Source organism: Prenolepis imparis, unplaced genomic scaffold (assembly GCF_030444845.1).
Source record: "Prenolepis imparis isolate NDT839.2.m4 unplaced genomic scaffold, iyPreImpa1.0 SCAF_104, whole genome shotgun sequence".
Classification (NCBI taxonomy): domain Eukaryota; kingdom Metazoa; phylum Arthropoda; class Insecta; order Hymenoptera; family Formicidae; genus Prenolepis; species Prenolepis imparis.
Genome location: NW_028141262.1, coordinates 102,749 through 116,824, shown reverse-complemented (window position 1 = coordinate 116,824; position 14,076 = coordinate 102,749). Strand labels below are relative to the sequence as shown.

The 14,076-nt window shown below is 25.8% G+C and overlaps 2 protein-coding genes across 2 annotated transcripts; one reads left to right on the top strand and one right to left on the bottom strand.

Moving 5' to 3' along the window:
* Nucleotides 1–251: 251 nt before the first annotated feature.
* On the top strand, nucleotides 252–1,730 carry LOC145947593 (uncharacterized). The gene is made up of 3 exons (XM_083057391.1): nucleotides 252–314; nucleotides 511–702; nucleotides 1,438–1,730. Exons 1-3 carry the CDS (start codon nucleotides 252–254, stop codon nucleotides 1,585–1,587), a joined length of 405 nt encoding a protein of 134 aa, XP_082913517.1. The 3' UTR covers nucleotides 1,588–1,730.
* On the bottom strand, nucleotides 1,730–7,033 carry LOC145947594 (fatty acyl-CoA reductase 1-like). The gene is made up of 8 exons (XM_083057392.1): nucleotides 6,721–7,033; nucleotides 6,151–6,399; nucleotides 5,485–5,630; nucleotides 5,200–5,309; nucleotides 4,147–4,339; nucleotides 3,491–3,736; nucleotides 3,021–3,197; nucleotides 1,730–2,030 (listed from the first exon to the last, which is right to left on the bottom strand). The coding sequence occupies exons 1-6, from the start codon at nucleotides 6,931–6,933 to the stop codon at nucleotides 3,550–3,552; spliced, it is 1,098 nt and encodes a 365-aa protein (XP_082913518.1). The 5' UTR covers nucleotides 6,934–7,033; the 3' UTR covers nucleotides 1,730–2,030; nucleotides 3,021–3,197; nucleotides 3,491–3,549.
* Between the last annotated feature and the right edge of the window lie 7,043 nt (nucleotides 7,034–14,076).

Here is a 14,076-nt window from a genome sequence, read left to right as displayed (position 1 = left end):
AAGCAGTGGTATCAACGCAGAGTACTGGCCGTGGCACATAAAAAAACGTAAGCAGTAAGACTTAAAACTTAAATGAATCGACCAATCACGGTCGAGCAGTAAGGAAGCTATTTTGAAATTTAAGCATTTCTGCGAATTCCGTATGGATGATATTCTTAAGTCTTTAAGTCTTACCGCTTAGGTTTTTTCATGTGCCACGGCCTTCAGAGTGCTAAGAACGTGGTTCCCGAATGCAGCTAAGATTGTACAAGATGAACTACAATGTGGATGTGCAACAAAATGCGAAACAAAATGCGGACCAAGAGTCGCAAGATGTGAGTACTTTTTTATATAGGCTATTAACCATTCGCATATAGATACACGAGGTGTCTCGCCACTGATGCGCGTAACTGGCTGCGCCCACACTACCGTGTCTCTTGATTAATAATAGAAAAATACATTTTTTTGTGTTTCTTTTTCAGATGGATAATTTATTATTAGATATTGATGACTTATCGGTCGACACGCCAGCCGGCGCGTCAGCCAATGTATTGGTCGACGTATATCCAGTCAACGAGCCTGGGCCTGGGCCTGAAAATAGTAGACCCAGACTTCAATCTGAACCTATACTTAGCTTTGAGCGTGCATCTGCTCGTGGATCTAGACTTGAGCCTGGGGCTCAATCTGGGCCCAGCTCTAGTGAACTTGCTAATACTGCTCCACGTAAGTCTGTTATTATATTCTAAAGTATTATATATTATATTTTTACTATAAATTTTGATATAGTAATGTTGTGATAATTATTCAGTGTTACAATCACAGGCACAATTAAATGTAATATGGAAAAAGTATTTATATTATATTCTCTTCCCTTTATTCTACAAATTATTTTTTTTTAGATGCGCTGCATTTGATTGTATCTGTGAATATGATATACATTTTAATTGCACCAATATAAAACAAGCCTTATTACAAATAATTATTTATCTCATTTAACGACAGCAATATATGTATATATATAGTTGTGACTTATTTTAATACAACGTTGCAATCACAGGCACAATCAAGTGCACATAAGAAAACATATGAGAAAAATATTTATATCTCCTCGCTTTATTGTATAAATACTTTTTTCATCTAGGATTGTAACATTGCATTAGAATAATAATACGTCACAATGCTACTGTATATTGCTATCGCTTGATTATATAAAATATCATTTTTTACAATAACATTTGTTTTACATTCGTACAGTTAAAACGTATATCATGTCACAGATACAATTAAATGCAACACATGTAAAAAGAGTATGTATAAAATAAAGCTAAGAAAATATATAATAACTTTTCTAACGTGCTGTTTAATTATACTTGTGCAACGAATTGGAATAGAAAAAATCACTACTGTACTATATAATATAAATAGTCCCAACTAAGATAACATTTTTATTAATTACAGATTATAAAGCAAGAGGAAAGAGCAGGAATTCGAATACAGGAGCAGCGGTTTATGAGCTTTTTATATAAGCTTTCTTCCCCAAACTATCATTGGGGCCCGAGAAGGGGAAGAGGAAGAGGCAAGGGGAGAGGTGGTGGAAACACTCAATAATAAAAGGTATATTTAGATCTTTATTACATTCATTAATTATATTTATTACATTTATATTATATTTATTACATATTTATTACATTTATATTATATTTATTACATATTTATTACACTAGAACAAAACAAAGCGCGCGCTTCGCGCGCGCCATTTATTCTTTTACATTATATATTTTTAATGACATACATACTTACTTTATGAACACAATTAACCCCTTGATACAGCTGTCAAAATTGAAATGACAACCGAAGTAAGTGTAGAGAGGGAGGGAATCAACATTTCAGAAAAGAGGCAATAATACTTCGATGGATTCAAGTATCCAATATATAAAAAAATATATAATTATTATATAAATAAATAGTAAATATATAGTAAACATTCAAAAAAATTCAAGATGATCTTGTCCTGACTATGCCAACGTCATCCAAGGTTAAAATAATAAGATCTGTAATTAGATCTTCATAAACTCTACAACTTCTGTCCGAAAAACTTTTCTGTAAAACTTATATTTTTCTAGATTTTCCAGAGTTTATATTCTTTGTCCTCAGTTTGTGTGTATATATACTCGTCAACAAAATTAAAGCATATGTATTTTAAGTCAAAATTTCGCATAATTTCAAATAAGCATAACTCCACTAAAAATGATCGGAAAATTTTTTTTTCACTGTCAAGCTTGAAGTCTCTACTTTAAAAACCATTCGTCAGATTTTTAATTTATCCTCCCCCGTACGCTACTGCTTCAAAAGTAAGGACGTGTTTTGTCTCTAAAAAATTGCGTAACCATACGCACGCACGCATACGCACGCACGCACACACGCACACATACACACACACACACAGCAGAGAGGGTTTGGAGTCATTAAATGGAAAAAATGTATGGGTAACTTTCATATGTAATAACTCCGCGAAAAAAAATCGTACGAACTTTGCTTTTTTTTAAAATTTGTAGTAAAAAGTCCACATTTTACGATAGTTCTGATAAAATTTGCGAAAAAAATTTATTTCACCCCGTGGAGTGCGTCAAAGTACGCAATTTTTTAGAGACAAAACACGTTCTTACTTTTGAAGCAGTAGCATACGGGGGAGGAGGATAAATTAAAAATCTGACGAATGGTTTTTAAAGTAGAGACTTCAAGCTTGACAGTGAACAAAAATTTTTTCAAATCCGATCATTTTTAGCGGAGTTATGCTTATTTGAAATTATGCGAAATTTTGACTTAAAATACATATGCGTTAATTTTGTTGACGAGTGTATATATATATATATATATATATATATATATACATATATACAATATATATATCTATAAAACTTTTTAAAAAATATAAGTTTTCATATATAATTATTAATTAAAAACGACAGCCCACAAAAACAATATAGATTGACGCGTCTCTTTCTTCTATTTACAAAGTCAAGCTATACATTTATATTTACCTGATATACTTTTTCATATCGAAATCAAAAAGATCGATCGAGAACATTTCTCGGTCACCAGGTGATATTACTGACATAAGATCTCGACTGTTTGTATTATCAAATTTCCATTCGTTACACCCAAAATATTGCAAAGCACGATTGGCCACATATATTTTTCTTTGCAGTCCCAATACCCTATATGTTGTATATATGTTAGGCTCAAAGACCAAAAACGCTCATTGAGCGAAAAAACCGATTACAACGCGTTCTGGCTTCTCAGATTCAGTCACAACGCGAAATTTGTGTTGTGGAATTTTCGAAAACGCTCATAAGCCTTTTTGAACATGCAAAAACGCGTTATGATCGGTTTTTTCGCTCAGTAAGCGTTTTCGGTCTTTCAGCCTAACATATATATGAATTACATTTTTAATAATAGTCTGACTTAAAAATTTCTGACTTCTAAAATATTTAATTTGTTTGATACTTACATAAATCGATGTCCCCAAAATTTTAAAACTAGATCTATTAATATAGCAGGTAAGATATGTCACATTATTGTCAATACATAATACATAACTGAACTTTCAGTAAATAATATAGGGGTCCAAAGAATGTTTTCGAATGGTATTTCGTTTTCAAATTTAAGCGCTATATTAGAAAATTCACGAAATAATATATTTTTTTCATTTGGAAAAGTGTTATTGACAACAAAAACTGTAGAACCTGTTCTGAAACTAATAATAGATAATATTATAAATTAATCAATGCATTATTTATATAAGATTTTATAAATTAAATTTTATAATATCTTAAATAAGATTGTTAAAATTATGAGATACTATTACAGAATATTAAACATTTTATTTCAACATATTTTAACGAATTAAACATTAAGAATGTAGATATATTTATAAAAAAACTATTTTTAAAACCTCAGTTTAATTCCATTCCAGAGAAAGTCATATGTAAATTCAATTGAGAATAAATATGTGACTTCTTAACTCTAAATTCTGATGCAAAAAAACGAAGCAAATTGAATAATGCGCGTGTAATGACAACATAAATTTAGTTTTAAATTAAGATAATTTCCGTTTGTAGCTTAATGTAACTAGAAATGCATTGATGTATATACTGATGATCATACGTTGTCGATCCAAGCTTCCAAGTTACGAGAATTATAGTGTTGATGACAGTATCTACTGGCATAATATTATACGATATATTATTACTAGCGTATATTATTCGCATTAATCCCTTTAAGCTCGCAACCGATAATCCCATTAGACCATTAAAATTATCAATCCATCCTGGGATTGGATCCTTTAACGAAGCTATCACTAACAAATAGAATATATTTTTTGGATTATTATAATTAAAATATTATATATATATATATATATATATATATATATATATATACTGCTGTTTGTGAAAATTGTAACACCACGAAGGAATAATGATATTAGCTATGTTGGAATTTTCACAAACAACAGTGTATATTACTATAATATATAAAGAAAGCGATATATATCTTCTCTCTCCTAGTACATTAAACATAGATTTTATGATGCTTTTTTACTAGTTATTAGCAGTTAGTAAAATTGAAATATTTTGATTAGAGAAAATAAAAAGAAAGACTAGTACTAATTAGAGAGTAGCTAGTAGCTAATAAAAAAGCATCATGTAAATCACGCTTTATTAATAAAAATGAAAAACGAAGAACTGCAAGCCTAAAAATTTAATTTCAATTTTTGTTTAACTTAATGTTTAATTAGATAAGCAAATTTAACTAAATATTTAAATATATTGTTATCTAAAATAATTATACAAATTGTTTTAACTAACATTACGTTTAAATAATATTTAAACAATACGTTTAGATATAATATTATATATAGTAACTATTATACAGATATAAAGCTTAATTTAATCTGCTATTAAGTATTTGTAAGCTTTAAAATTTAGATGCATATATATTTTTTCTGCATTATTTACATTTGTATATTACATTCATTCATACATTTTGTATTTCATCATGATATATAAAAGCAAATATTTTATTTTTAAATGCTCTATATAAAACAAAATAGAAAAAATATTTAACATGTTTAAATTGCATTAGAGAAAGAAAAAGAAAAAAGTCACGTAATATTATTATATTATCCTGTTTTTAACATTAAAGAAAAAAGTTACATACCTATGGAAGGTCTCACAATCGCACAAGACAAGGACAACGAATATTCCTCTATTACACTCTCCGCTAAGTTTTTCAAGAATATGTAAGTGTTGGGAATAGTATTCAAACATCTGTACATAATTTCAAACAAACATTGAAATAATTAAAACATTTAAAAAATGATCGACAATAATTGGAATATTATAATATGAATAAAAGGGAATAATTACATTTTCTAATTGACACATATTTAAAATTTACATACGTATGATATATGTATTTGATATTTATGTTTGACACACTTACTTAGCTGTAAAGATATTCAAGATATGCTCATCCAATGACTCAGCCATTTTGATCATATTTCGCCAATCATCTACAGGTGGGTACGCTTTTTCTTCTATAAATGGATTATTCAAATGTGTATATGCTGTGTTAACATATACTAAGGCCTTTAACAGATAAAAATAATTAATATTAAAATTGTATTTTAGTTAAAATGCTATAGTTAAAGTTATTCGGAGCAAAAAATTCAGGCATGTTTACAATTTCAAATATATATATCAGGAGCGCGAAGTACAGTAGATTATTGTCTTTTTTTTTTTCAATTTTTTGAGTTATTATTATACAGTTAATTTTCTATCTCTAAGTAATAAGCAGTTCTTATTCAATAAAATCTACATGCAATTATAACAAAAAAATCGTTTATATTAATAGATATCATCTCTTTAAAATATCTTTGTAAATATTATACATTGTAATATATACACAATATATGTATGTGTATATATGTTTAAAATATTAAGCTTGAAAGACATATTTAATGAAAAACATTTCTAGAAATAAATGTGCAATGAAAATATTAGTGTATCGCAAATAAAATAAAAACCCAGTGTAAGATAATTCACATAATGGAATACAATAAGAGATTTTTTTTCATGAATATGCAGAATCAATTCCGCATTTACTTACGATTAGATTCTTCATACTTTCGGCTAAGATACATATATCTCTCGTTGATCTAGTATTAGTAAGAATGGCATATTTTAAGGTATCGTTAAATTTCACGGTTGCCGCCGCATGAATTATTATAGTGACTCTTTCAATCAGCATTTGTCTATCGACAGTCGACAAACCTAAATTTTCTTGACTGATATCGCCAGAAACCGGAATTAATTTCTTGAAATTTAAAGGTTGCTCCTCTCGTAATTTATCGTATAACTAAAATTAAAAAATATTATGTATATACAATATTTATTAGAATATTTGGCATGATGTTTTAACTGTAAAATGTTTGCAAAAATTGTAAAATATTTTTTTTATGACTATCTACAATTCATTAAATTACTCTAAACGTTTCTCTCAATACATTTCATCTCATACACTTTTTTATTAAATTTTATAATTATAAAATAAATTTTTTATTGACATAACATTATAAAAAGATCCATAATCCAAAAATTTTTTTTTATTGAGATGTTATAACAATTCTTAAAGAAATGTGTATTGCAAAAAAGATATCCATTTTGATAAATAACTTACCGGTAAGTTTAACATTTTTTCAAGTCTTTCGTTAAGATTCAGTCCTTTCTTCGGACGCATCAATATAAATATTTCTCGAACATCCGGACAAGATCGCAGTATCTTTTCGAAATATACTTTACCCAGAAATCCTGTTGCGCCTGTCAAAAATATACTTTGTCCAGCGTAAAACGCCGGAATCGACTTGGCTGAATCAATTGTATTCTTATCCATTATTATTAAAATAAAGCAAATAAACAACAAATAATTAACAACGTAGAAGCAACAGCAAAAAATATATACAAGTGTACTTAAAAACGCTATTATCACTTTTAAGTCGATATCGTTACTAAACATTAGTTTATATACAAGTGATAAAGCTAAGCACAAAAAGAGAGAGAGCGAGAAGGAGAGAGGAGGGGAGAAAAAAGGAATTATATGTATCAATAAACCGGAAATATAGGTCAAAGTTAAAAAATAAATTTTTACATACAATGCAGGCAGTTTTACTATTCACCAATAATACGTATCATTCGCCAATAATTTTAAATATCCGTCGATTTAATAAAGAATGTAATGTTAAATAAAGGTGACGGAACACATCCGATATTGTTTAAAGTACCGAAACAGAAACCCGATATATAATAGCCGATAAAATATCAAATAAGAGACATAATATAAAAATAAAAGAAGCATAACCGGAGATAAGAAATATTAAATATGTCTTTTGGTTTAAGCTGCATCTTATAATAATTTTTAGACTTGTTTTTGTAAAATATTGTTGACAATTGTTTTAAATATAAAATACGAATTTAATGTTATTGTTATATTATGAAACACCTTACATCAACAAGCCCTTTACATGGATAATTTATTTTACGTGGAATATTATAATAATTACAAGGAGAATATAATATTAAAAAGAAATTTTAAAAAATAAAGTGTTATTTTCTTAAATTGATTTGAAAATGATAATTTAATTTATTAAATCTTATAACGACAATCAAGATACAAAACGAGAACAATGTACAAAACAAATGTAGGGTATCTCTCTTTCTGAAAGATATACATATAAAGAGATATATCTACGTGTTAATAAGATATTTTTTTTAGATTAATTATGTTAAATTATATTACATTCGATAGGATACCTGTACCTGTAAATTTGTTCTTTTTTATTACAATATTCAAAAATAGTATATTTGAACAGTTAAGGATTGATTTCGTTTTATATACATATTCAATATAATATTTATTTTTAAAGGAAAGGAAAAATAAATAAATAAATATAATACAAAATATAATATAATATAATATAATATAATATAATACAAAATGCTTTAATAAGTGCTTTATTCATTATATGAAATTTTTTTATAAGTATACGAGTACATAAAATACACTGTACATTATGATATCCCACACCAAAAATATAGTGTATAAAATATCAGAAAAGTTAATAAAAGTAATGTGAACATTATATTTATTGCTTCTCATTGCCCTTTTTTGTTGTTTTAATTATTCTATTTATGATTCATATTGATTACAAAAATGATGATTGTGAAAGAAATGTTTTACACAAAGAGATTTTTTGCACTATGCGCATGCAATTATAGCAACTTCGCCGCAAATATCGCATGTTGGTTTTAAATAATTTTTTAAACAAAATTCAACTGGTGTTTGAAATTCTTTCGATCTATTCTGTATATATCCACTTTTAAATCACGCAAATTTAAATAAATTTTGAAACCTGGGCGGTGAGAATTGATAATATGTTAATGATTGCAATTTCGAAATATTATTTCTAACATGAAGATTTATGGCGAGGTCTAACAATATAACAATATAACTAGTAAATCTTGATTGTTATTAAGTATTATATTAAATATTTTAATGTAATAATTATTGAATTATATTTTTTCATAATTTTATTTTGAAGTAAGACAAAAAGATCATCACTAATATGACAATTAGATAAAAAAACAAAATCTTTTACAATCTTAGTTGGACTACTTTCACATTTTATTTCCTTCTCTTAAAGATTTTCTTAAGGATCACTGTGCACTTCTTAAGCGCGTAATTATTGTATGTATTTATCAATCTGGAAAGATAAATAAATATTATTCCAATTAATAAAAGTAAACAGTATTAAAACAAATATTTTATATTACTAAAAAAATTTATTTTAACGTTGAAATTCTTGAGTTTATTCACTGGTACTGCAAAATTCATTGGCCGATATATTAATTGTTTGTTTATTTATCGGTGCAGTCGATTTTAGAGATTTGTACTAGTATTTAAACATATACGTGTTTCAAGTCTAATTATCAGGTTTTTTCCGTTAATCTAGATTTAGTAAGTACAATGCAAACAACATTTATTTAAATATAAGTATATTTTTGTTCCTAACAATTTAAGCGAGTAGACACATCATTAATATTCACAGATAACCTAAATGTCATATGTCATCAACAATTTATTTATTTATTTATTTATTTTTCGTTGGAATCGACGCACCGACATCCGCGTACGGCTCTTATAGCCAATTGATTTCTAAATATTTATATTTAATATAGAAGGGCCTTTAAAATTTCTTAGTGTTATTTATTTTTATTTTATTTTATTTATTTTATTTTATTTATTTATATTGACTAATTTAAATGTTATTTAGTTGAGACCTCTTCATTTTATTTGAAGTCCGTTGTCTATTTTTTTTTATTCTTTCATAAATAAGTAAACTTTTAATTCTTATTTTATGGCAATCAAAGTATTTCTCCTGTTAAATCAAATTATAAATTAAAATGTGTTAATTTAAAGGAAATTTTAATTTAAAAGTAATATAAATATTTTCAGCTTATTACGTCTAAACACTAGGACAGCATAATTCAATTATTAGGACGAATATTCTTTCTCGTCCAAACATTGGGACATTTATATAGTTTAATATTTTAATTAATTTTTATGTTGAGATGTTCAATAAACAAATATTAGTGCACTCTTTCAATAGTAGAGATTTAAATCTATCCGATAAATATAAATACTTGGAAAAATAAATTGTTTCAATATATTAAAAATCTAAATAAATAAATCTATATCCTTAAACGTCCAATCACTGGAACATTTACCTTAATTATTTAAAAATAAAAACTGCAAGATTACACAGCACGAACAAAAAACATATCAATGCATACGGATAAGTACATTATAATATATATTCATATATGCCAATGTTAGATTTATTTATATCGTCTATTTATATATTTGAGTGGGGAAAACATAATAAAAGCATTGGTTAGTCGATGATATCCACACATTCATAGTAATATAGATATCAAATCATATTATTATTTCGCAGTTATCATTGTTCAGTGTAATGATATTTGTAAGTATTGTACTAATTATTTTGGCATGTATTGCCACAAGTTATTTTATCTTAAATTACTGTCGCCGACAGTCTTCCATTAAAACAGTAAACACTCTACCTGGTCCAATAACATTTCCGCTTATTGGAAGTGCCTACTATTTTCTGCAGCGGAGTTCTCATGGTAATATTAAAAAGACAAAAATATATTTAATTATAGAATAATGCTTAATTTATAGAAAAATAATGAAGGAAAGTAATAAATAAATTTTTTGAAATATATTTTAATATTTCAGAATAAAAATTGTTATTTGTTCAATATAATGTGTTAACCTTTTTACAAATAAATCTCAAATATCGCAAAAAAGCCATTTTTGCATATTAAACCTCAATTACTTCTAAAACCTAACATGCTAGTGAAAATTGGCTTGCGGCATCGTGTTTAGTATTCAAAAATCTATCAGAAACATCTTGTCTTGTTTAAAATAATGAAAAAAATATTGTTTGTAAACTAGTGTTATTATTATTATTAATTATTATTAATTAATTATTATTATAGATTGTTTCGATATGTTTAATAAAATGCACCTCCTTGCCCCTCTAAAAAAAATACAGATGCATTTTGTGGTAGCTCCATACATCATGTTGTTGCTCAATTTTCAAGGTCTTTTCTATACCCAACGAATTTTTTCATAGTTTTATTCAAGAGATCAAAATCTACAAAAAACATTATTCCTCTTACTTACACCTTTGGGGGCCAAATTAGGAACTTTTTTAACATCCTCCTTTCTAGTTTTTTTTTTTTTTTAATAAAAATTAAGTTATGAGATTAAAAATTTGTATTATATTAGAATTTTTTCGGAATTTGGATGCAGGGGAAAAGCGGAATCTTTTCTTCGGCCACGTACTTTGCAGTGAACCAAAACAATATAATAAATCGTTCCACATAAATTCAAAGTTTATACTTTCCTTTATATGTAATCCTTGTGACTGCTTTGCATAAAAGTGTTACAAACTAATGTGAAATTATACAATTATAACATTAAAAGTACTAATATTTTTGAATATAATATGTCAAAGTTATAAAAATTGATAACCACGAATAATTTATATATATTACTCTTAAGATATATTTTTTTTTTAATTTTAAAACGGTTTAAAAAGTACAAAACTTTAAAGAAATAAATTTTAGAAACTTAGAAGAGTTTATATATAATGTGATACGAGAGAAAAAAAAATGAATGTAAATCAAAACTATAATATCTGTGAAAATCAGAGTGGTTTATGACGTATAACTTATTTGCAATATCTCTCATCTTTCTTTCTCTTTATTATTTTCTTAATAAAATTTCTTCTTATTAAATTCTTCCTAATAAAATTTACTTCAGCGTCTATGTGGACTAAACAACGAAAAATAGTGACGCCAAGTTTTAATACAAATATGTTACAAAAATATTTTGATATATTTGTGGAACAATCTTTAATATTTACGGACAAATTAGAAAAAGTTACATTAAACGAGAATGAAGTTTTTCTTCTTCAAAATATAACAGAATATGCTCTGTCTACTGCGTGCGGTAAGGCTAAGTATTTTTATTCATTTGAAGTATTTTAAACATTTCGTATCAAAATTATTATAACGAATAAATGGCACTGTAAAAATGAGAAAATTCGCTTAAAATGAAAGAAGCCTACACGTTACAACGATAATTACATTTTATAAACTAAATACCATTAAACAAAATTTATTTAAAGTTAAAATTTTAAAGAGTATCAAATTATGTACTAATTTTGTAATAGCAGAATCAGATTTATAATATTTTATTCGATTTAAATATAATTATAAGTCTATGAAATAAGTAAAAAAAAGTATCAATTTGTTTTTAAGTTTTTATGTTTTTATGTTTTTATTTTCTTATATTTTAATAAAAAGATATGCAAAATATGCTGTAAAAGATCGTTAAAGATTTGACACTAATATAAATTAATAATGCAAAAAATATAACAATCAACAAAAGCAATGAAATAAGTACAGTTTTTCACAACTGGTTGTTATTTTCAAATACTTGTTAAAGAGGCATTTATTTTCTATTTTGAAAAATTACATATCACATTTATTTATTAAATCTAATGTTTAATATGTAACTCAATATAATTAGTCAGTTAGGTTAGGTATACTATTGGTATCTTGAATATTAAGTTTATTTTTATATGATTGTTATAAAGGTACAAAATCGGACATAAAACTGGAATATATATCGAATTTAATCAGTCAATATTTCAAATTTATAACAAGGTAAAAAAAGGTTTTATCGTAACTTTATACAATATCAAAATGTACATAAATCGTAAAAATAAATTTATTTAAATATTTAAAAAGTTTATAAATGTATTTATATTACTAATTAAAGATTTCTTATAAATAGATTTATTAATATATAAATAGAGAAAATAATATTTATTTTTAACTTCATTATTGGAATTTAATAATCACAATTAGTTAATGCCTTCTTACATCTTATAAAATATTTAAAAAATATGTTTTTCAGTTTCAAACAAATTTTAAGAACAAGGATGAAAAATATATTTTTATATCCTAATTTTATATTCACTCTCACTGCTGCGAAACAAAAACAACGAGAACTTTTAAACTTCAAACATTTATTTATATGGAGAGAGATAAAGTAAATATTGCAAATATTACTCTAACTTACATAGCATATTATATATTATACAATCTATTATTACACAGTTCATACAACAGCAGATATATTCATTAAATGAATTGAATACCAAGAATAAAAGTGAAACAAGTCGTAAGTTTGTTATTATTTTATTTGTATTATTTGATCTTACTAATTATAATGTTGCACAAAATGAGTTTTTTCTTAGATAGCTTTAGATAAAATATTATTAAAGTGTGTTTTATTATTAAAATGCTTAATTTTATTCGTTGATAAATTGTCATTTTTCCATTCCCGCATTATTTTTAATATTATAATATTATAATATTCCTAAAGCCTAAAGGCCCATATTCTGAATCCTCTTTTATCGATAAAAGAGGATTCAAAATATGGGCTTAATCTACTAATATAAACTTTCATTTAAGCCGTCATTCAGCTAAATCGAACGTAATAAAAACAATAAGAAGTTTTTATGAAAAACTTGACTCTTTTTTTGCATCTATTCATTAATCTATTCAGTATGCGCACTTTATATATATTATAATCACATCTCTATCTATATAAATTCTATATAATATAATCTATATAAATATATTTACAATTAATATTAAATTTTACAATGTGTCAGTTCATGTTAGTGTCTTATGTAAAACTTAATTTATTAATAAGTTTTGAATATATAATGGGTGAATGGTAAATTATGGGTGAATGGTAATGATAAATTATAAAATAAAACTTTTTAGAAGTTACTCATCTCTAAAAGTGTGATGATTTTAATAATATATATTAAGATTTAAGATCATTGATTTCTCTTTATACAGGTTTATCTATTCTTCAAATATAATTAGGACTGCTTTCGCGAAAAAATCAAAATGATCCAGATTAAAATGATCCTGTGCTGTGATTGGTCAAATCTGAAATTTCACTGAATTCATTGAAACTGAACGAAACTTACAATTAATGAAATTTCAGATTTGACTAATCATAGCACAGGATCATTTTAATCTGGATCATTTTGATTTTCTCGCAAAAGCAGCCTAGAATTATCAGAGTTATCTTTTGACATATTGTTCTATAAATTATAAAATAATTTCAAACGTAGTTTTCATAAAATTATTATATAGCTACAGTCTACAGTTATGTTCGAATTCTAACTTCAACTTGTGTGCGGTTTGTATAAATATTATTCTTTTTCAACATAAACGCTTATAACATGCGAGCAAACGAAAAATATAATCCTGTACGAAATTTATTATAAATTCGCTAAAGTAGAAATTTTATGTGGAATGTTTTAATTAAATTAAGAATCCTACTAAAACGTACAGAAATGTC